This window comes from Rhinopithecus roxellana, chromosome 1, assembly GCF_007565055.1.
Source record: "Rhinopithecus roxellana isolate Shanxi Qingling chromosome 1, ASM756505v1, whole genome shotgun sequence".
NCBI classification, from domain to species: domain Eukaryota; kingdom Metazoa; phylum Chordata; class Mammalia; order Primates; family Cercopithecidae; genus Rhinopithecus; species Rhinopithecus roxellana.
This window is the reverse complement of record NC_044549.1, coordinates 150,894,926-150,918,537: the sequence shown is the minus strand read 5'-3', so window position 1 is coordinate 150,918,537 and position 23,612 is coordinate 150,894,926. Positions and strand designations below refer to the sequence as shown.

The window sequence follows — 23,612 nt, the reverse complement described above, 5'->3', positions numbered from 1 at the left end:
TGTAATCATAGTTAATTGTGCAACAATTGTATGAAATTTGTTCCATCTATACTTGAAATAGGCAATTCTTTAAAATTCCACAAGTCTTTATTGAGAATCTTCCTTTCCCAGGGAATGTGTTTAATGCTGTGGTTGGGAAAAATACGTAGCCCAGATGGCCCAGATAGCAAAGATAAATACGATGTAATTCATGCCCACCAGCAAAATAAAAGTCAAGTGCTCCAATATTATAGCAGAAGTAGCATCTAATTCTCACAGAGGATGGACAATGGAGACAGGTGACATATCAGGTAAGATTTGAGCTGAGCTTTAAGGAAAATTATGAGTTACATAGGTACAGAAGAGAAGAAGGCAAACATAACAGTATCAGTGATAGTACTTTAGTAAATATTGTTTTTATTCTTTACATATTTTATCACACATACTATTCTATCAAGTTACCTAAAATATTATATCACTAGTGTTCTAACCACAATTTGAAAATCTAGCTTTATAACTAATGTCATACCAAATGATGTTTATCTACATTTGTTTTATTTAAACAAGTTTCAGTTCAAGCAACTCAAATATAAAAAGATGTGAGTAAATTTACAGAGGATAGTCGAGGACTTACTTGGTTTTTATCTTTTTTGGATAAAATGAAAATATGCCTCTCCTTCCTCACTCCCAACCGAAATGCCTTTAAGCACTGTGAACATTTGAGAAAATGTAGGTGGTCTTACAAGTTTTTTTCAAAAACTTTTAAAACTCAAAAAGAATAAAACATTAAAGGATATTACATTTTAAATCAAAACTGGTTAAACAGCAAAATTTTTAAAAGGCACTGTCTATGTATAAGGTAAAATTTGTAGAAAAATCTGCTTCAACAGATTGTAACACAGAATGGTATTTCCTGAACTATCAAAGAAGGTGTTTCAGAAACATAAGTTTCCAACATGCTTAACCTTCTTTTGTTTGAGAAAGAGATGCCTTATAGAACTTTTTATTTACTCAATTTTTTAAAGTTATTTAATACCATTAAAATTATCTTGGTCTTCCTTTCTAAAAGGCGCTGTGAGTTTAAATTTAATCAAGGAGTTGAAAAACATATATACTGAAAACTACGAAACATTGTCAAAAGAAATCCCATGTTTATGAATCAGAAAACCTAATATTCTTCAAATGTCCATACTACAGGAAACAATCTATATATTCAATACAATTCCTATCAAAATCTCAATGTCATTTTTCGCGTTAATAGAAAACTCCATTCCAAAATTTATATAAAATCTCAAGGAACCTCAAATAGCCAAAACGATCTTAAGAAAAATAAATAAATAAAGCTGTAGGTCTCACACCTTCTGACTTCAAAACATAGTAAAAAACTATGGTAATCGAACAGTATGATACTGGCACAAAGAGACACAAACACCAATGGAACACAACAGAGAGCCTAGAAATAAACCCTCTAATATGTGGTCAAATCATCTTTAACAAGATTACGCAATGGAGAAGGGTTAGCCTCTCAACAGGTGGTATTGGAAAAACTGTATATCCACACGCAAAAGAATGAAATGGGACCCTTACCTTATACCACATGTAACATTAATTCAAAATGGATTACAAATCTATGCATAAGAGGAGACTGAGGCAGGAGAATCACTTGAACCCACGAGGTGGAGGTTGCAGTGAGCTGAGATCACACCACTGCACTCCAGCCTGGCAACAAATCAAGACTCTATCTCAAAAAACAAAAAATAAAACAAAAACAACAAACAAACAAAAAACCTTCTAGAATAAAACATAGGAAAAATCCTTCATGACATTGGATTTGGCAACTATATCTTGGATATGACACCAAAAGAATAAGCAGCAAAAGCAACAATAGACAAATAGGACTATATGCAACTTTAAAACTTCTGCGTGTCAACAGAAATAACTAACAGAGTGAGAAGGTAACCTACAGAATGGGAGAAGATATTTGCAAATCATATAAGTGGTAAGGGCTTAATAGCCAGAATCTATAAAGAACTCCTCCAACTCAATAACAACAACACAAAACAACTCAATTAAAAAGTAGGCAAAGGAATTGAATAGACATGTCTCCAAAGAGGATTTATAAATGACTAACAGGTAAGTTAAAAGATGCCCATTACTACGAGTTATTAGAGAAATGCAAATCAAAACGAAATGAGATATCATCTCACACCTGTTAGGATGGCTACTATCAAAAGAAACAAAAAGTATCAAGTCTTAGCAAGGATGTGAAGAAATTGGAGCTTTGGTGCACTGTTGGTGGGAATGTAAAATGATGCTGCTGATAGGGAAAACAGTATGGTGTTTTCTCAAAACAAAACAAAACAAAACAAAACAAAACAGAGTTACTATATCATCCAGCAAGATCTTGACAAGGTATTTGTACACCCATGTTCATTGCAGCAGTAAGCTCATATCCAAGAGGTCAAAGTAACTTAAATGTCCATCAATAGATGAATAGATAAACAGAATGTGGAATGCACATAACATACATTAAAATATTTTAAACATTAAAAAGAAAGAAATCCTGTCATATTCTACAACATAGATGAATGTTGAGAGCATTATGCTAAGTGAACTAAGCCAGTTATAAAAAGCACAAATACTGCATTATTCCACCTATATGAGATATCTAAAGGAGTCAAACTCTTTGTAACTGTAAGTAAAAAATGGTGTTTGCTAGGGGCTGGGGGAAGAGAGGAAAGAGAGCTGTTGTTCAATTGGTATACAGAATTTTAGTTTTTCAAGGCAGAAAAAAGTTTCTGTAGAGATTACCTACAAAGGAAAGAATATTAAACTGATGGCAACTTCTCCTAATGAACAATAGATACCAGAAACCAATGTAATATTATTTTCCAAATGCTGAGAAAAATATTGGTCTACTCAGAATTTTATAACTACCTGAACTGCAATTCAAGAATGAAAGTGAAAGGAAGACATTTTCATGGATACCAAAAGCAAGTTCACCATCCACACACCCTCACACACAAAACAATCAAAGGTTTAGTTTAGAAGAAAAGTGAAATCAGAGACCAAATTTGATATATACACACAAACAAAAATTCTATGCATACAAATTATTCAAAACATTCATTAATTTAATAATTATAAAATAACTAATTGTGCATATGATTTTATTTTAAAGTGCAACTAATCAAACTGGCAGCAAGAAAGGTTGTGGTATTTACTAGAAAGAAAACACCATAATATCCATAAGCTGTTGGAAAGGAAGACAGAAACACTAAAAAATATTTAGCAAAGTATGTCGTTATTTATGTATGATTTTAAAAAATAAGACTAACCACTAAAGGAATAAAAATATAGTCTAGGATTACAAACTTGCAGAAGAATTTAATAAAATAAAATCATGTGAATAAAACAACAGAATGTTTTTTAAAAAGAAAAGAGAAGCAAAAGGAAATTTAGAAAAATACACACTACTATGGTAAAAACATATCCAGATACATCAATAATCTCATCAAATACATATGGCTTAAACTCACCTATTAAAACACAAAATTTCAGAGCAACTCTTAAAACTACAGCTCTGTGCTTTAGACCTAACAGTCACTCCATCTTTGACACTCTCTCCTCCTGCTTCCTGGTGAAGAAATAGAAATCAAAAGTAACAAGGGAATTAATTCCTAGCTTAAAAATAAATAGAAGCCAGGTAAATGACGTAAATGACACTAGAAAAATGATACTACTTGTGAATCTTTTGGGTTCTAAATGAGCTTATCTAGGTTCTCTTAGTTTGCCTCAACCCTCTCCTCTCTCTCAATGAACTGCAGTTATGACCCTTATTGGTTGCCCAACTACAGTGTTGCCCACAACATAGAAAATTGCTTTTCAAAGAAATTCTAGCCTTAATGCATACCAGAAACACCTCAGGAAAGTCAAAGGTAACAGATGATTTTTAACTCACCAGGGGAAAGCATTGTGATTTTATGAGGCAAGTTTGACTTAAGTGGAGAGAAGAACTGAAAATCTAGATACCCCACTAGGTTTACAAAGGTAAACTCCATCACAAAAGAAACTCCCTCTTGTGGCTCAAGATCCCACCCCCTCTTAACCTCAGATCTAAGCCAGAAAGAGAGAAGGAATGCATATCTGAAAAGCTTCAGAGGATGAAACCACAACCCAGCAATCCCTCTAAACTCCCTCCTTCCCTTATACAATCGTCTCCTGCTTACAATACTGTTGTCAAACTTTCTGTGTTTTTCTTTGTTATGGACTTTTGGGGATCGACTCTAGTCTAATAAACTGAACTCTACAGCTTCTGTGGAATTATAACCTGAATTATGACCTTTTAAATACACATAATACAGTCTACATTTAGCTGCTTATTTAATGACTGATTAAATCTTTAAAGTAAGACTAACTAGAAATAGTCAAAATAACATCATCTTGTCTTTTTTCTTATTTTAATTCTTACATTTAAAATGGACTCACAATAACTGGACATGAAGAATTGTCAGAGCTGTGACACACTAAGAGAGCCCATTATTTTGACTGAAAATGTATATAAGTGTTATTTTGAGCAGAAACTTTGAAAAAATGTATATGTACACATACAGCATGTAAGTGTATATTTTGATCTGAATATTTTCAGGAGTAAAATATTAACTTCCATAATTGTAATACAAATGACAGATGTATTACTAATAAGCAAGTATGATGTACCTGTTGGAGCCAAAGGAAAATTTTCCCTTCGCCCTCTGTAGATTAAGTGAAAATCGATGGACAAAAGGCTAATTAACAGGAGAAAATAAATACAAACTTATTAACGTGCACTGGGGAGAATCACAGGGTGATCACCCCACCATGTGAAATGTGGTATACATGGTTATATATCCTTCTTTTTATTTATTCATTTATTTTTATTTTTAAGATATGGAATCTGGCTCTGTCACCCAGGCTGGAGTGCAGTGGCACGATCTCAGCTCACTGCAAGCTCCGCCTGCGGGGTTCACACCATTGTCCTGCCTCAGCCTCCTGAGCAACTGGGACTACAGGCGCCACCACCACGCCCGGCTAATTTTTTGTATTTTTAGTAGAGATGGGGTTTCACCATGTTAGCCAGGATGGTCTCGATCTCCTGATCTCGTGATTCGCCCACCTTGGCCTCCCAAAGTGCTGGGAATACAGGTGTGAGCCACGGCGCCCAGCCAATACCCTTCTTTTTAGAGGAAAGGGAGATGGGGAGGTGTGGACAATTTTATAGCGATAGCAAATGATTTTGGGGGGAGTTCAATGAACTTAAAGAACATAAAATGAGCTGGGACGAAGTGTTTTGGATCTGCAGAGTAGACCACGGTTTGTGACAAAACGCTGTCTAGGTGTATTGATGAACTTCAGTCTTTCTTCCTGTGATAGGAGTTCAGTTAATGAAAACTCAGGGAAGAGACCAAAGGTAATTGTTTTCTTCTTTGGCAGGTCCGAGCTTAGGCAGATAAGGGAACTCCAGAGAACAACTTCATCCTGTGCTTTGGGAGAGATAGGATTGAGCCACAGGAGGCAGAGGGAGTTCAGAGAGACTTTGCGGCTGCTTCTTCTGTACAGCATGTAAAAACACCATATTTGAGGGTATCAATGTCTGAGCTCCAATATACCAGAGATTCGTTTAATTGAACATTGGAAGAGTCTAATGAAAACTAGTCAATAACTAATTTAGAATCCAGTAGACATATGGGAACTTCCAAAATAACCTTGTGCTATTTACTGAGATCATAGAAAGTAAGGGTGGAAATCTGTAATCATGATTTTCAACGAATTTTTTTCATGAACTACAAATAGCCAACTCTCTTACAGGAAAGCGGAAATACACATACACACACACACACACACACACACACACACATACACCATTCAGTGCAGCCACATTCTCTCAACACATAAATTATTATTATTATTGTTGTTGTTATTACTATTTTGAGACGGAGTCTTGCTCTGTCACCCAGGCTGGAGTGCAGTAGCACGATCTTGGCTCACTGTAAGCTCTGCCTCCCGGATTCACGTCATTCTCCTGCCTCAGCCTCCCGAGTAGCTGGGACTACAGGCGCCCACCACCACGCCCCGCTAATTCTTTTGTATTTTTAGTAGAGAGGGGGTTTCACCGTGTTAGCCAGGATGGTCTCGATCTCCTGACCTCGTGATCCACCCGCCTCGGCCTCCCAAAGTGCTGGGATTACATGCGTGAGCCACCGTGCCCAGCCTCAACACATAAATTATTATCCTGAGAGTGAGACAAGCATCAGAATTGTGTTCGTAACTTTAAAATATGTCAGTGCTGATAACAGAGCCACTGATGCTACCTAATTTTGCCAGTTTGGGATTTGAAAGAAGACATGATACAACATGGTGTCCAACATGCTCATTTGAAAGGTCCAAAATTAAGCCAGCAGAGGAAGATAATTTGCCCAAAGGGATATCAAGATAGTACATGAAATGCAAATAAAACTCAAATATCCTTTCTCATAATCCAGAGCTCTTTCCATAAATTCATATTGCCTTTAAGTTAAAGTTATTCTGAGACTCTGACACAGTAGATGAAACATAGACCTACTAAATACAAACAAAGCCACAATCCATTATGAAAGTTTTTTTCTCCATGGTAGGACAGAGACTATTTCCAGACAAATTGAAGAATTTTCCTTCCTGAGCCATCCTCTATGCTTAAAGGAGAGATAACAAGAGAAAAGAAAAATGTCTTGCTTTTTGAATTAAACAGAAAGGTAAAATTCCAAAAGGAGAATATTCTGCAGAAATGGAAGCTAGACACAAGGAATTTATATTGCATGGAGAGTAACTGCAAATATAGTCATTCAACAAGACATGGTCCTTAACACTCTAAATTACAAAACCTCAAAATAATCCTGAAAAACGGGATCACAAAATATAAAATGACTTCAACTTCCAATTTTCCTGCCTAACATGATGGTTACTCTATTACCTCTCAGTGGTAGTTCACACACATACACACAAATACACACTACAATGTACTTACTGAACTGTAGAGATAGCCTTCACCATTCATGGCCACATAGAGGCTAGCCTTCACTCCTTGGATGGCCACTACACGCAGGCCCACGGGAATTAGATTGAAGAGAGCTGGGGGGAGAAAAAGAAAGGAGGAAAGGATCAGTGACCTTTTGAATAAATAATCTTTTTTCTTCTAATAATCCTTTTGAGAATTAAAACCTATTAATTGAACTTGGTAGAAAAATGGAGAGAGAAAGAAATAAAGAGAGGTCTAAAAATGAGGGAAATTGACTTCTTGACCCTGCGCCAGCATTAATGACCTATGTAACTTCAGGTAAGTTACATAAACTCTGTACAAAGGGGTTGGATTAGAAGGTCTCTAAAGGCCCAACTGGATCTGAGATTTCAGGATTCCTGATCCTAAAAATTACCCTCAAACAGGTAATATAAGATAATTTTTTCTAACAAACAAATAATATGAACCGAGAAATTCTCAACAGGAGAAAATATATCTGTAGTCATAAGAAATAACAAAATATTATCTTTACAACAGTCCAAAGCTTCTTGTTTTTAGTCTTTTCCTTGTTGTTCCAAACGTTATATTGAACACAGAAGAAGAATGCAAAATTTGCTGACCTATTGGTGATAACATTCAGACAAAACTTTTTTCTTGATATCTCAATTTTTTACATGTAAATAAAGAAAGATAAACAGATGGATAGATGATTGATAGATAGCTTAAGCTATAAAGGATATATTTTATATATTTATATCCAGGTGGGAAAAATGTATGTGTGTATATATATGTAATATATGTGTGTATGTAATATATGTGTATGTATATGTGTATACACACATATATATACACACACACACACATATACTCAAAACCATTAAGAATTAATTTGACAAAAGTAATTCAACATCCTAAGATGAAATGGGAACATGCTTGCAGTCTTTACATATTCGAGTTGCTCATCACTCAAAGTACTCAATAGTCTATATGTCCACTTGGAGAAGGAATTCATAGATCAGAAAAAAAGATACCTAAGAGAACCTTCTGTTTTTCTTCCAACAATATATTTCTGTCCTTGGGACAACTTCAGTTACTTTTAAGATCACAAAATGAGCATAAACAGAAAACATTGCCCCCACCCTGAAACAATTCACATTGCATATGGAAGAAAAGCAATCATATACTTAGGTTCTGTAGATGGCAAGATGGATATGAATGAAGTATCTCATGGTTGTATGCATAAGAAAATATCTCTGCAGTTCATTTCAGTATCCTGGCTTAATTAGAAGTTCTTATCCACCTTTTCTATTGATAAAATTCCTCTCGGTTCTTGTCTTCTTAGTTTTTAATACAAGATACATATAAATTAACCCGAGGGCTACTGTTATTCAGGGATGCCTCTATTTTTCTGGGCTTCTCTCAACCTACAATAGTAAGCTAAACACACACACTCGCAGACACACACACTCATAGTATTTGGCTTTTAGTCAATGTTCAATGGACAGTTGTAGAGGATCAAGCCTTAGACCACAGGTTTGGTAGAACAGGATTCCATTCTTAGCTGTTGACAGTCTTTTTGCCTCTTTGAACCCATTTCCACATTTGTCATGAAAACTGAGACTAGATAAGAAACTATAAGTAGTTTCTCATAGATTAATTGTTGGCTCAATTTAGATTTGAACTGGTTTTATTTCTTGCTATATTCTTACCAGTATCCTTGTGTTACTGAAACAACTTAAGAAATACAAGAACTAGACAAAGTCTAGTTGGGGAGAAAAAGCTAAGACATATGGAATAATATGATACAGCGTATAATGTACTTCTATAATTAAATGTAATATATGCATTCTATATATATATTCTCTATATTACAGAAGTTCAGGAAAATGGAAGCTCTGTGTGGCCTGAAGTATTCATGGAATGCCTTACACAGAAAATGGAACCTGAGTTGACACTTAAAGAAGAAGCAGAAGTTGAGAAAACCAAGAACAGAAAACATTTTAGTGAGGCAGGAAGTTAGGTGGTTTTGCAGAGTAATGTGTGTATGCAGAAAGGGACTGGCAGATTGGAGGATTTGATTTATATTGGGGGAAAATGAGAAAGAACACCATGTAAATAAAATAAGGATAAATAACTGCGAGGCTGTCGTTCTAATCTTAGATATGTAGACTTTACCAAATGGGCAACAAGATGTGTGCCATATGAAAACTAGAGCAAAAACATAGATTATGAGTATGAGATTTGCAGACACATAGTTTCTAAACCCTCCACTAAGTTACATGGCTTTGAGCTATTCATTTAACTTCTCTGCCTTAGTTTTCCTATCTGTAAAATGCACATGATAATCCTTCTTGCACAGAATTGATAGAACCAAATGCATTGTCATGTTTCTGAAAGTGATTCAGAGACGTGTCCTCTCGAAGAGCTATTTGTCATGAACACCTAATTCTTCTGTTTGTCAGATAAAGTTACCATAAGGCTACTGTAAAAACTGACATATTGCCTCAATAATATTTTTTAGTTTATATTCAGCAGATTGTTTTAATGCTTTAAAATATAATACTTTATATTTGTGTAACAATTTTCAAAGTGCTGATACGTTCATTAATTATATTTGATCCTCAACCATAAATGCTATGAAGAATTTAGGACAGAATGATTACCTTAATTTTTAGAAGTACAAAAAGATTTAGAGTTAACCCAGGGGAAAATGCTAAACAAAGGCTTTCAGGCTCTCTAATGGGCCTACCTGTTCCAAACATCATATTTCATCTTTTTGTTCTTTCTTTTTTTTTTTTTGACAGAGTCTAGCTGTGTCACTCAGCTGGAGTGCAAGTGATTCTCCTGCCTCAGCCTCCCAAGTAGCTGGTATTACAGGCACCCACCATCACACCCAGCTAGTTTTTGTACTTTTAGTAGAGATGGAGTTTCACTGTGTTGGCCAGGCTGGTCTCGAACTCCTGATCTTGTGATCCACCTGTCTCGGCCTCCCCTTTTTGTTCTTTTAATTTCCTCTAATATCCATTCTTACCTTCTTGCAAATAAATAGATTATTCAGCTACATCTTCTTACATATCCTGCAACCTGCAACCAGATGTAGGATGTAGGTCCTATGGACTCACTACTGGTCAATGAGATATGAGTCATCACATCATTACAGACTTGAGGAATCCTTCCTTACAGACAACTTATAGGTGTCCTTTGCACCCCTTCTCAACCTTTACCTACTGCTGTTTGAATGGGAATATGGTAGCTGGATCATCTGAAACCACAGAAACAAGAACTACTCCCCAGCGGGTGCTGGCAGGTGAGCTGGAAGGAGTTGGGTCCCTGAGAGCTTTGTGGAGCAGTGGCACAAGTCCAACATTCAATTACCCAGGTCTGGCTTTTACGTGAGAAAATAAGTCCTTGTTATTTTACTCTGTGCAATGCAGAGCCAACCCTAATCCTAACTGATAGAGATGCTAATGAAAGCAGAATTAATATGTAAGATATGAACTAGATGCAAGGTACTTCATTTTAAATAAAAGCAGATACTGGAAAATATTAAGTTCACTGACAATTACTGTGAGAAGGAGAAAAGACTTCCCAGGATAAATGCTAAGAACACCGGTTTACGTAGCTCACCATAGAAGGAAAAGCAACTATAAAATTTTTCATACATGAAGAATGACAGCAAACTGATAATGCTAGGCAGGGACAAAAACAAGAAACCTGTTTGAAAGTTTTATATGAACCACAAGATGATAATGGCTTTTAGCTGGTTTGCTTTGTAAGACTTACCAAGCCCATTTTTAAAAATCAGTAAATGATTTGAAATGAGACTTTATTGGTAAAAGCTAAACACAGTTTCTCTGGAAACGTCCTCATCTGCCTCCTAAAAATCCCAAAAGGCGGCAAATGACTTACTCTTATCCATTAATTATCTTCAGAGTAGCACACTCTGGCTCTAGCTCACAGGAGCCCTTTGCTCTTTTCACTACTCCTCAAAGCCACTGTCCTAACTCATAGTAACTGGGCTACTTGACTCCACCCACTCTTTAAGTCCCTTGCATCCTCTTATGCCATTTTCCTGCTTACAACCTGCAGTGATTCCTCCCTGTCTCCAGTGTCCTTTACAACCTGGCTCCAACCCACATTTCCAGCTTATCACCTGTCACCCTTTCCATCTGCTGTAACCGGCTTCACAGAGCTTTTTGCCATTTCCTAAGTTCCCCCTCAATCTTTAACTAGGCTGGAGTTTGTCCTCTTTTGTCCTCTATCTCTTTTTGGAAAGCTTATCTTCCCACTTCTAAATTTGGCCAACTCTTTTCATCATTTAAGGCCTACCTGTTGAACTCCCCCATGAGTCTTGCCCAAAGCCCTTCAGAAATAATACTTCCCTTTTCCAGATGGCTTATTTCTTGTGTATATTTTTGTAATGGTATTTAGAACATGGTTTTAGAGTTCTTTGTTTATATCTCTGTCTCTGTCCCTACATTGCAAGATTCTTGAGGGTAGTTGCTGTAATGTCTAGCCCAGTTACAAGTACATAGCTTTATTAAATAAATGTTATTATATGGGTTATGACAAAAACACATTCTTTCCAGGAATGTAGGTTTCCTTGTTACAATGAAAGTTCTTTTTAAGATAAAAATGAAATTAGAAACTAAAGCATCTCAGCCTGATATTCAAGGTTAATCTACAACATACATTTGTGCTACATGACACTTTCACTTCAATACTGAGTGCTTCTAGTAATTTGCTCTTCCTCCTCCTACCTTCTAAACTCCATCTTTTTGCTAACTTAGTTCCCTCTGCTTGGAATGTCACTCTCCCTACATCTTCACACTGAAATCCCTGACATACTTGAAATGACACACCAAATGCCAAGTGCTTTCTTTCACTTCTTAGCTGCCCTATTCCTGGATCCAGACTATATTTATCACAATTTATAGTTTTATTCCTCTAAAAAATCTGTTTCCTCTCCAACCACAACTAGATTGTAAGCTCTCCAAAACAAAACTCACATCGAAACTACACTTGTATAATACGAGGAAAGGAGGAGACAGAGAGAGACACAGAGAGAAAACGAGAGAGAGAATATGCAGGGTAGTATATATTCTGTGTATATTAGCAATCCCAGTAAACATTTGTGGACTAAATACTACAATTATATACAAAATAGAGTCCAAGTATTTAATCTGACATTCAAAGATCTTCTTAAACTTGTCCTATCCAAAAGGAGCATCTTGTTCTAAATCTTTTTGTAAAGTTGACTCTTGTATTTTAAAAACTGAAATAATGGAGCTGGTACTCTTGGCTTCAATAAACCAAGCTCAATCATAAAACCTCACGGAAAAAAGGTATTGGAAAAGGTAATGAAGGGAAAGTATTGTCTCTTCAACAAATTGTATTGAGAAAACTGGGTGTTCACATATGAAGGAATGAAATTGGGTCCTTATATTATACCATACACAAAATTCGCTCAAAATTGATTAAATAATTAAATGTGAGACCTAAAACTGTAAAACCCATAGAAAAAAAAACATAAGGGAAAAGGTTGACATTGGCCTTGGCAAAGATTTATTTCTTGGATATGACATTAAAAGCACAGGCAAATGAAAGCAAAAAAATAGACAAGTGGTATTACATCAAACTAAAAAGTTTCTGCAGAGCAAAGGAAACAATCAACAGAATGCAAAGGCAACCTATGGAATGGGAGAAAATATTTGCAAATTGTATATCTGGTAGGGGTTCAATATCCAGAGTACATAAGAAACTCCTATGACTCAATAGCAAAAAAAATATAAAAAAATAAAAATAAAAAAATAAAAAATAAAACAAATAAGCCAATTAAAAAATGGACACAAGGCTTGAATGACATTTCTCCAGAACAACATACAAATGGCCAACAGGTATATGAAAAGATACTCAACATCACTAATCATCAGATAATGATGAGCTGTGAACCTAAAATAAACACTTCCAAGTTATAAAATATTTAAGGATCACTTTGATTAATCATGCTACATGAAAGATTGAATTATCTTTATATTTATCTCTACAAGAAATGTATAATAAAAAAGTGTTTTCATGTGGAAAGACATTCAAAAATTATATATTCACAATAATGGGAAGGAAATGTATAGACTTGCTGCTATCAGGCAATTAATTAAAATACTGTATTATTTTCCTGAGTTTTATCATCTTTGATAGTTCCCAGCTTTTCAAAAATTAAACTTCTGTGGTTTATTTTCTCACTGTAAATACTCAATTTTGCATCTAATTTTCATTTAATTATATTTATAAGCTTTAGGACCTACAAAACCTAAGTCATTCTCAGGTTGAACTTTAAGTGGAAGGAGAAGATGAGACAAAGTAACAAATGAGAAAAGAAAAACTAAAGAGATAATATTCATTGAATGTCTACTTTTTTTTCAGGCGTCCTGCTAGGCATCTTGATATGCAAAATGCCATTTTATTACAAACTCAGTATTTGACTACTTGAAGTAGTCAAAGTACTTAAGGTAGTCATTTAACAGTATATAAAAGTCCTAACTTCTCTGAGGAGTACAAAGTGAAAAATAATTGAGAAAATGAATAGTACCATCCTAACCTTTGGGGTAGGACCTTGGCCTTAGTAAGTTGAGCTCACATACAGCACTTGTAAAAACCTGACTTAGAAGTCATTTATTCTTACCATAAAAATTTATTGAGCACTTACTCTATGCCAAATATCACGCTGAAGCTAAAAAAAAAAAAAAAAAAAAAAAAAAAAAAAGAGTGATGAACATAACAGACGTGGTCTGTAGTGAGAATACTCTTATTTGTGAATCTTTCTGAGGTTTCCACTATTTCAAGGGCAAGTTGAAGGCACCAGAAACTTTTATTATGAACCCCAATGCCTAGCATGATATCTTGGTTTTAGACGCTGTTATTCAATATTTGCTGAATAAATAAATGAATGGCGAGTAGTTTCTCCTTGCACATGTTTATTCATAACTTTTCTAGGACATATTTTTATAATTAAGCATGTAGAAAAAATTGAAGATAATATGTATTACACATAGACTAAAGGAAAGCCAAAAAACCTACACGGTACAAAGTCTGAAATGGCAGACTCATGGGATGCATGGGCCTGGTGAGGATAGGAGTACATGTGTGTGTAGAGTGATGCAAGGTTGGAGGGAGTTAAGAGGAAGGAAAGAGCTTGGGGAATCTGTTACAATTGAGATATTAAACACCTTGTCAGCAAGGCGTGGTGGCTCATGCCTGTCATCTCAGCACTTTGGGAGGCTAAGGCAGGAGGATCACTTGAGCCTAGGAGTTTGAGACTAGCCTGAGAAACACAGGGAGACTCCATCTCTGTAAAAACGAAAATAAAAATAAAAAAATGTAGTCAGGTATGTGTGTGTGCCTGTGGTCCCAGCTACTTGGGAGGCTGAGGTCAGAGGGTAGCCTGCACCCGGGAAGTCAAGGCTGCAGTAAGCCATGACCTGCACCACTCCATTCCTGCCTGGGTAACAGGGCAAGACTCTGTCTCAACAAAATAAAATAAAAAATAAACATCCTGTCCAATGATATTGGACCAAAAAATGTACTTTGTAAAAGTGTTATGTTTCACTCAGCTTAATTTCTACCTGTACATTATCCACACCATATTATTCCAGTAAGGAAAAGGTAACAATCCAAAACACATGGGAAGACAATGTGACAACCAATAAGTTGCAAAGAAAGAGAAGAAGAGAAAGGGAGAGAGGGAGAGAGGGAGAGAGGGAGAGAGGGAGAGAAGGAGGGAGGGAGGGAGGGAGGGAAGGGAGAGAGGGAGAGAGGGAGGGAGGGAGGGAGGGAGAGAGGGAGGGAGGGAGGGAGGGAGGGAGAGAGCGAGGGAGGGAGGGAGGGAGGGAGCGAGGGAGGGAGAGAGGGAGGGAGGGAGGGAGGGAGAGGGAGAGAGGGAGAGAGGGAGGGAGAGAGGGAGAGAGGGAGGGAGGGAGGGAGAGAGGGAGGGAGGGAGGGAGGAAGAAAGGAGGGAAGGAAGGAGAAAAAAGGCTCAATACAAATTGTCTTTGGAACTCGTAAATCCAGTATCTTTCCAAGTAACTTCTAAGGACAGACTCGTTATTGCTTGTAACGAAGAAAGGTATAGAAGAGTACAGTCGTATTTAAAATTCTAGGTCTATTTTGTCAAATGGCCAATAAAAAAGATTCATCCTGTGACCCATTAAAGAAACATTGTGAGAGAGAATGGAGATATTTGGGTTTATAATCTGTGCATTTTCAATGTTAGATTTCATTGAAAATTCAATATCATTCCCAACATCTCAAAATGTTCTCAATCAAGATATTTTATTAGAGTGTGAATAAGATCATATCCTACAAAATCTTAAATTATAAGTTAAGTTAGTACCAGGTTATTTTCTCCTACAATAAATCCTACAGTCTCTCACAATAACATCTGTAATTATATTTATAATAGCTGCAGGCCACTCAATTGGTTTTTCCTTAGTTATGAAATCAATATTTACTTCTGTTATTTATAATTTACTTAAGTCAATTATTCGCCCTCCCCATTCTCAATAGGAAAATGCTATGATTGAATATCCAGCAAAGTAGTGAGCTCTTAAATCTTCCAATACAAAAGTGGTTAAATTATGGTACAATGGAATGTTTACCCAGGCAAATTAATTATTCATTCCCTTACCCTAATTCCACAGCATTCCATACACAGCACTTATCACAGTGCTTATTCATATTTATATGTTTGTCTGAGTTTCCCTGAAAACTAGGGATTCTTAGAGTATAAAATATGTATTTGTTTTTGTTTTGCATCCAGATTGCATTTCAAAATAAAGCCTAAACAATTGTTGTTACTGAATTTAACTCTCTGAAACAGCATCTTACAGAAATTAAAGGAAAGATGTAACTTGCCCTATTCTTTTAGCTTTTAAGTCAAGGAAATAAGACTCAGATGAGGACTGAACATAGATACGCAGAGGACATAGCTTTGGGTCATGAGCCCTAGTTCTAAAACTTAACAGTTTTGTGGTCTTGGTGACTCCAAGTAATTTAATGAGGTGGCAATTTTTTGAATTTCTGCAATTAGACCTTGGCAATGACTTTGAGCAGTAGGATATAAATAACTCCCACATGCTTAGTGTTCCAATAATGGAACACTAGGCATAAAGAGTTAACTACTTTGAGTATTTCTTGGCTCTGAATGTTTCACTGGATTATGAAGATCAATGAGATAATAAAAACAAACCACTTTTTAAACCATAAAGGATACAATGCATCACTATCAGCGTTGCCAGTGGTTTTGTTCCCATTGTTGTTTTCATATCTCCATATCCGGAGTTTTCATAGTAGGAGGAACATGGCTGGGTGATCATTATTCCATATTTCAATTTAAATTTCTTAAAATGTTATGGGAGAAAAAAAAGCACGTATTTCATCTTCTATTATTGAAGCTCCTGTAAGCAAAACAACTACGTAGTTAAAATAAAACACTGTTAAGAATGTAAACATCAACATACTTCAAGCTATATTGGTTCACCAAGTACGATGCCTTATTTTATAAACAATTGGCCAAATAGTCCAACTGACTGATTTATTTTCCCACTGAATTTACTGACTTACCGAGCTGACTAGTAGTTTGGGACTTCAGAGACTAAAATTTTTCTTCGAAGCAATGGCTGACAGCATACGCTGTGGGTTTTCAGCATAATAAAAATGAGCAGCATTGTGATCTCTGTCTTTGATAGAAGGTAGTAGAAATGTTTGCCTTAGCTCTGGTAGAAGTCCTGTCATTGGCTTTTAATCCTGATAATATCATATAACCTTTCCTACGATAGTTCAAAAATGTTCAAAAATTTGCATAATTAACAAGTCAATTCAACATGATTCTTTTTTCATTAAGATGAAAAATGAGGCACATCACTATCGATAATGAAAGCAAATGCCTGTCATTACTCATTCTCTGGAACCCTTTGTCTTATACAGACTTGTCTCGGAGCCCATCTGAAGAATTCAGTGAACAGCACAGGTGATGGTCCATAAGATCAATGGGCAGAAACATCTTCCGAGAAATGTTTGCATGTTTTGAAGCTTTTAGATTTGCATCCTCTATAAACCTTTCATCAAACACTATGTTGCCAAAATCAATACTATGGCCTATTAGGTTTATTCATTAATTCATCACATATATTCCAGACATTGTGCCAGGCACTTGTAATACAGTGGTAGAAAAGACAGAGATGGTACCTGCCATCATGGTAGTTAAAGTCTAAAATAGATAAAAGTAACCACATGTGTACTCTGTATCCGTCTTTACAGACCAGGAAACTGGGACTCAGAGATATTGTTTTCGCAAGGTTATAAAGTCAGCTAGTGAAAAAGTTAAGCAGTGAACCTACATTCTGGGGGCTATACAGCTAAAAAATATTGTTGCTCTTAAGATATAAAATAAAATTCTAATGATAACAATTCAAGTAGTTGTGAAGAAAGTGGGAAAAACAGACTATAATAAGAAAATGTGAAAACCTGACAAGTAATTTTTTAGCCAAGTAGAACCATCCTACTCAAAAGGTACAAAATCTTTAGTATTTCTTAGATAAAATTACACAGGCAATAGAAGCACACTTATTTGAGTTGATTTAGATATGCTCAAACAAAGCTTTGTACTTCGTTATCATTAATACCTAAATAAGAAAATATGACTGCCTAATTCCAAAAATATTAAGTGGATCTATAGAAATAAACATAATGTGGAAAGATTTCTTTTTTTTAAGAAATTAAGGGATAAAAAAGGACTTGAAAAATAAAATGATGATTTTGTCCTTACTATTCTCTACTTCAAAATCTCTCATTCAACCCATGTCTACTATAATCTCCAGTCAGAAAATTTTTCTAAAGTATTGCATTTCAGTCACTGCTCAATAACTTGCATTGGTTCCCTATTTCCTACAATATAAAGCCTACACTCCCCTAAGTGTCAGTTAAGACACTCTAAAATATGGCGCCATGATACTTCCAAATAATCTCTTTGCTTCATGCAAGCTAGTGGGTTAATTTTTCCCTAACATGGTGGGAGCTTTCTCCACTTCCTAATTTTGTGCCTCCTTAACTGAAATACAACTGTCCTAATCTTAATTTATTTATTGCGTTCCCATTCTTCAAGAATTGGGTTAAACCCAAACTTGTTGATTACTATGGCTTTTGAGGATCTGTTAGATCTCTGAAATCTGGTGATTCTTCTAATCACTTGGTAGTACCAGTGACACTTTTTGTTTTACATTAAGATGTAAAACCTTTTATGCTCTGGGAACAGCTAGAAGGCAGGAATTGTATCAGATTCGTTTTTGTAACCCAGTAACTAGGACACAGTTGGCCTTCAATATGTTGCTATTAATGAAAATAAAGCATGCATATGGCAGACATATGTGAAAACTCAATCATTTGGTTGTAACTGCCTGAAACAATGCCTAAAGGAGACATTTGAAGCCAGGCAACAATGAATGTTGTGAGAATTTAGTGATGTCTGCAGCGAACACAGGAGGGGGTACTTGAGCCATTGATTTGTCATCTCCCACTTGAGGGCCTCCTTTTATAATAAAATAGCATGAAACATTCCATAAAAGAACAGCAATGATTTGCACTGTACTTTAAAATCAATATCTTTGATTATTATAACTTTGACTCAAAGTTATAATAATACAAATTTGGAATGCAAACTTTAAAAATTGAAGAAAAAAACCAACTCTCCAGAGGTAATTTAACTGAATGGTTCACAGACTTTGCTGCATATTAAAACCTTCTGAAAAGCCTGAAAATGCTGATGTCCAGACTACTCTCATAATAATTAAATAAAAATGCCTGGAATTGAAGACAAGCATTTTTTAACTCTTCAGATTGTTCCAGTATGCTTCATCACTGAAAACAATTTCAGTTTCACAACTTGAAAGCAAGTTCAATAACCTGGGATAGTTCTAGCAAGCTCACAAGCTATACTGATTCTTCCCAAACCTTACCAATCAAGGAACCAAACCTTGCTGCTGAAAGTGTGAACGGCATCACCTTCGTCCGGAGCTTGCTGGAAAGGCAGAATCTCAGGCTGTATGCAAGAATTATTGAATCAAAATTTGCATTTTAACACAATTACAATGCATTTAAAGTTTGAGAAGTGCTGTGTGCTTGGTTCTCAAAGTGTGGGTCCTCCTCCAGACGTACTGATTCAAAAAACCAAGATTTTGGAGCCATTGTTGAGAACGGGGATCTATGAGGCGCGGCTGCTGTCTTCCTTCACGTCTCGGTAGGACTTTTCCGCCCAGATCATCAGTAGTGTCAAAGACTGGGAAGAGACCATATGTAACTGTGCATTCCAACCCCTTCAGAGGGAAACTCCAAGTGCCCTGGATGTTAATCTTCTCTAAATTAGACGTCAATCAATTCTCCCAAAGAAACGAGGGTTGGTCCAGGGCCTAAAAGAGTGCTGAAACTGGGCAGGCACAGTGGCTCAAGCCTGTAATCCCAGCACTTTGGGAGGCCGAGACGGGCGGATCACGAGGTCAGGAGATCGAGACCATCCTGGCTAACACGGTGAAACCCCATCTCTACTAAAAAATACAAAAAAAACTAGCCGGGCAAGGTGGCGGGCGCCTGTAGTCCCAGCTACTCGGGAGGCTGAGGCAGGAGAATGGCGGGAACCCGGGAGGCAGAGCTTGCAGTGAGCTGAGATCCGGCCATGGCACTCCAGCCTGGGCGACAGAGCCAGACTCCGTCTCAAAAAAAAAGAAAAAAGAGTGCTGAAACTACAGATGTGGTTCAAAAATGGCTTCTCACCCAGTTTGTCAAAGCTCAAGTCCTTCATTCTTCCTGAAATTGCTCTTGATCAGTCTTCAGTCAGCACTGATGTCTCCTGTTAAGACTTTCCAGGCCACTTCCTTCCATAAGGGTACATTTTGATATTATTAACTTAAATCTCCTACATATTATTCCCATTTTGTGGATGAGGAACTCTGGTTTCAAAGTGTTAAACTAATTGCCCAAGTTTATCCAGCTGGCAAGTGGAGATACCCATAAGAATAGCCATGACTGTCTGTCCCTAAAATCAAATGGACTATTTATAACACTATCCTGCTTCCTCAGGTATGGGAAGCAATCCTTGGTGCATACTATAGAAACAATAAAAGCGATGTTTTCTGCTCATACCTCAGTAGCAAGGAGCAAGGAGTTCTCTTTAGGATATTTGTAAAAATTCAATTGTAACACTGTGGAGTGGGCTTAATAATGCTGTACAGACATAGTTGGACAAAGGTATGTGTTCCACATTCGGTCTCAATGTCAAGGGAAGCAGATGTACCAAGTGCGACCTCACTAGATCTTGGCTGGATGCCTGTTCAGTACTACTCTATCTAGGCTGCTGAATAATACATGAAAATATACATCCACATAAAGACACACACATCCTACACACCTCAAACTTCTCAAATCAGATATATGAAATAGGCAACCGGGCTATTTAAAATCTTTAAAATTATTGTACAATGGTTTACTATCTCTAAAAAAAGTTATAATTTATATTTCAAATACATCAAACACATTGAAAAATCCTTGCAAGTTCACTGTTTAGCCTGTCTAAAGTAAACTACCGTAATGTTTTAGACTAAACCATGTAGCCTTCTTAATGCCTTTTAAAAGTGTTGTCAGAAGAATGCAGAGGTATGATTCAAGAGATTATTATGCACTGGGAAATATTAACCAGGAAAAATAAATTTGAGATACAGTGTAAACTGGGTGAAGGTATTAACATTGGAACTAACCTTGCTGAATTCAAATCCTGGATCTATTGTTTAATATCTGTATGGCCATGGACTAATTATTTAACCTTCCTGTGCCTCAGTTTACTCATCTTCAAAATAGAAATGATTATAGTACCTTTTATAGGGTTATTACAAGACTTAACTGAGTATACTTTTGAAATTTTTCATACCTGTACTAGACATTTAGAAAGTGTTGAGCAAACAGTTATTATTATCTGATATGTCCCCAAGTCATAGATTAAGAAATAATACTTAACACATATTATTTTATTTTCCAAATCCTTCATTCCAAATATGTAGTTCTTCTTTATCTTTCATGGTAGTATGCCCTGGAAAATGCTAATCCATATGAGTATACATTTATAATTTATACCTTATTTAGTCAGTGGCTAAAAATAGTGCTTAATCAAACCAGAGACATACAGGAAACTCTGCTGCAATTCATGAAGATTATGGACAAATCTATACAACCTTGCAATCAGTAACTTATGTTGAAGATGGAGCACAGGATACGGATACAGTAGAACTGAATTCTACTCACTCTACTTGGAGCAAATCAACTCTCACTTCAGAGCCTCAAAGTAAAGTAATGAATTTCAGGAATTGTAAAGTAATCTCTAATTCTCACTCATCAAAACTTTAATACCCTTTTCCACCACTTCAAGAAACCCTCTCTTTTTAGTTTCTTATTCTTAAAACACCTGAGTGTATGTTTTCTTTTTCCTGCAACATATGTTTAAATTTATACTGCTGCCCTTATGAATAATCAAAACAATGACTCTCTCTCTTATGGGCAAATATACCATTTGCATATTTTAGGAAAATGATGTCTCCATAATTATCAACATGAATATACATATACATATACATATATTCATGTGACACTTTGAGAATATATGTAACACTGTGAAAGTGTCTTCTTCTACTACTATTGCTATAGAATTCACTTTTCCAAACTAAGCACACTCAATTTTCTTCCTATTTTCATAATAGAAAATAATTTCCTTACTCATCCTTTGAATTATCTTAAATTATCTGTCATTCTCAAAACAAGATGCAGGCATGATCCAATTAGCATTCATTTTTCAAGCTGAGCATTGTCACACAAAGTCATATTCATTTTTGATGGGGTTGTTCTGTGAATTCACTTTCATTCATTTATTTAACAAATGCTGAATACCTAATATGTGCCAGGTATTCTTTTAGGTGCTGGAGACATAACAGCACAAAATGCACACAAAGCTCATTGCCTTCATGAAGATTACATTCTAATTAAGTCTTTCAGTTTCAATGGTATAATGATTATACTATTGCTACTATCTATGAACTTATAAATATCCACTATCAAGGCCTTACTCAATATTAAGAACTTATTACAGGCCAACACAGAGATAAAGCAGGCATTGTCAATGCCCTTAAGCAGTTCATAACCAAAAAGAAGTCAGCCAGTCATATACACAATAAATACATACAGATGAAACAGTATAAAATCATGAGATGTACAGTTTGTTCAGAGAAAAAGTAGAATGTACAGTTAAATCAGAAATAGGTTTCAAAGACAAAAGGCTTTTAGAGGATGGCATAATTAGTGGAAGAAATAACATAAGCAAGTATACGATAGAATGAAAAAATGTATGGTATATATAAGTAATATTTTAGTAGTAAGAAGACATAATAAAACAAGTAGGTATATTAGATAGTGGTAAGGGTTCTAAAGATGAAAACAAAATTCAAGTAGCCAAAGGAGACTGAAATATTGAGGACAGGGACTGAGATGTATGTAGATTAACCAGAAAAGATCTTTTCGAGAAAAGGCTTCTCTTTTGAGTGGGGTATGAAGACCATGAGGGATTGAACTATTTAGATATTTGGAAGGACATTCCAGAAAGAGGGGAATAGCTGGTCCCAGTGCCTTCAGGCAAGAACTTGGTTGCTGGGTTTGAGAAATAGCAAGAAGGCCAGTGGAAAGAAAGAGGAGAGATAATATTTGAGGAGGGATGAAGGAGGCAATGGTTGAGATTATATAAAATGCTATTGGTCATAGGAAAAAGGTCTTGGCTTTAACCCCAAATGATATGCGATGAAAGGTATTGAGCAAAGAAGTGAGTTTATTTCATTTTATCTTTTAACTGGGTCACTCTGGCTGCTGTATAGAAAATAGGCTGGCGGGGGGAGGCTTGAAGTAAAGAGACCAGTTAGAGAGTTATTGCAAGAGTCTATACAAACAGGATAGTAGCTTAGACTAGGGAGTGGCAACGGGGGTATTGAGAATTTCTTGAAATCTGTGTACATATACATTGAAAGTAGTGGTGAATTCACTACTGTGTTCCAATTCAAGGCAAAAACGATTGTACTATTTGCTTTTACAGTTTTGCCTTCTTTTGTAATGTGTTTAAAATAAAAAGTTTCCCATTTTTCAAAGGTGAAAACAAAAATCATTGTCAAGGCTTGAAAAATTTCAAATCTATCAGAGATATTGGATATTATCTTTTCTAAACACCTCATTTTACAGACTAGAAAACAAAGGATTCATTCCTCAGAGGAGAAATGATGGGGGGAAGTAAACCAAGGAACAGAAAGTTTGTGGGACTTAAATAAGTTCACTCAGCTATTTAGAGAAAGAACCTGGACTGGAAACCAGGCTGTCTGACTCACAGCCCAAGCTACTTTGTCTTAAAGTTGGTGAAATTTAAGGGGGTTGTACTGTTCCTTTAAAGTTGTGTTCTGTTATTTTGATTTAACAAACATTGAGTGAAAGCCACAGGTATCTCAGACTGAAAAGTCTTCAGGGCCTAGGCAGG

At 36.0% G+C, this 23,612-nt stretch overlaps 1 protein-coding gene across 4 annotated transcripts in view; it reads right to left on the bottom strand.

Annotated features, from left to right (window-relative positions):
• FGF12 (fibroblast growth factor 12) overlaps positions 1-23,612 on the bottom strand; it is a 593,021-nt gene that overhangs the window by 180,973 nt on the left and 388,436 nt on the right. For all 4 annotated transcript variants that reach the window (XM_010373014.2, XM_010373013.2, XM_010373012.2 and 1 more), the window contains one exon: positions 7,022-7,125. In XM_010373014.2, the coding sequence (XP_010371316.1) occupies positions 7,022-7,125 (104 nt within the window). The remainder of the gene's footprint in view (positions 1-7,021; positions 7,126-23,612) is intronic.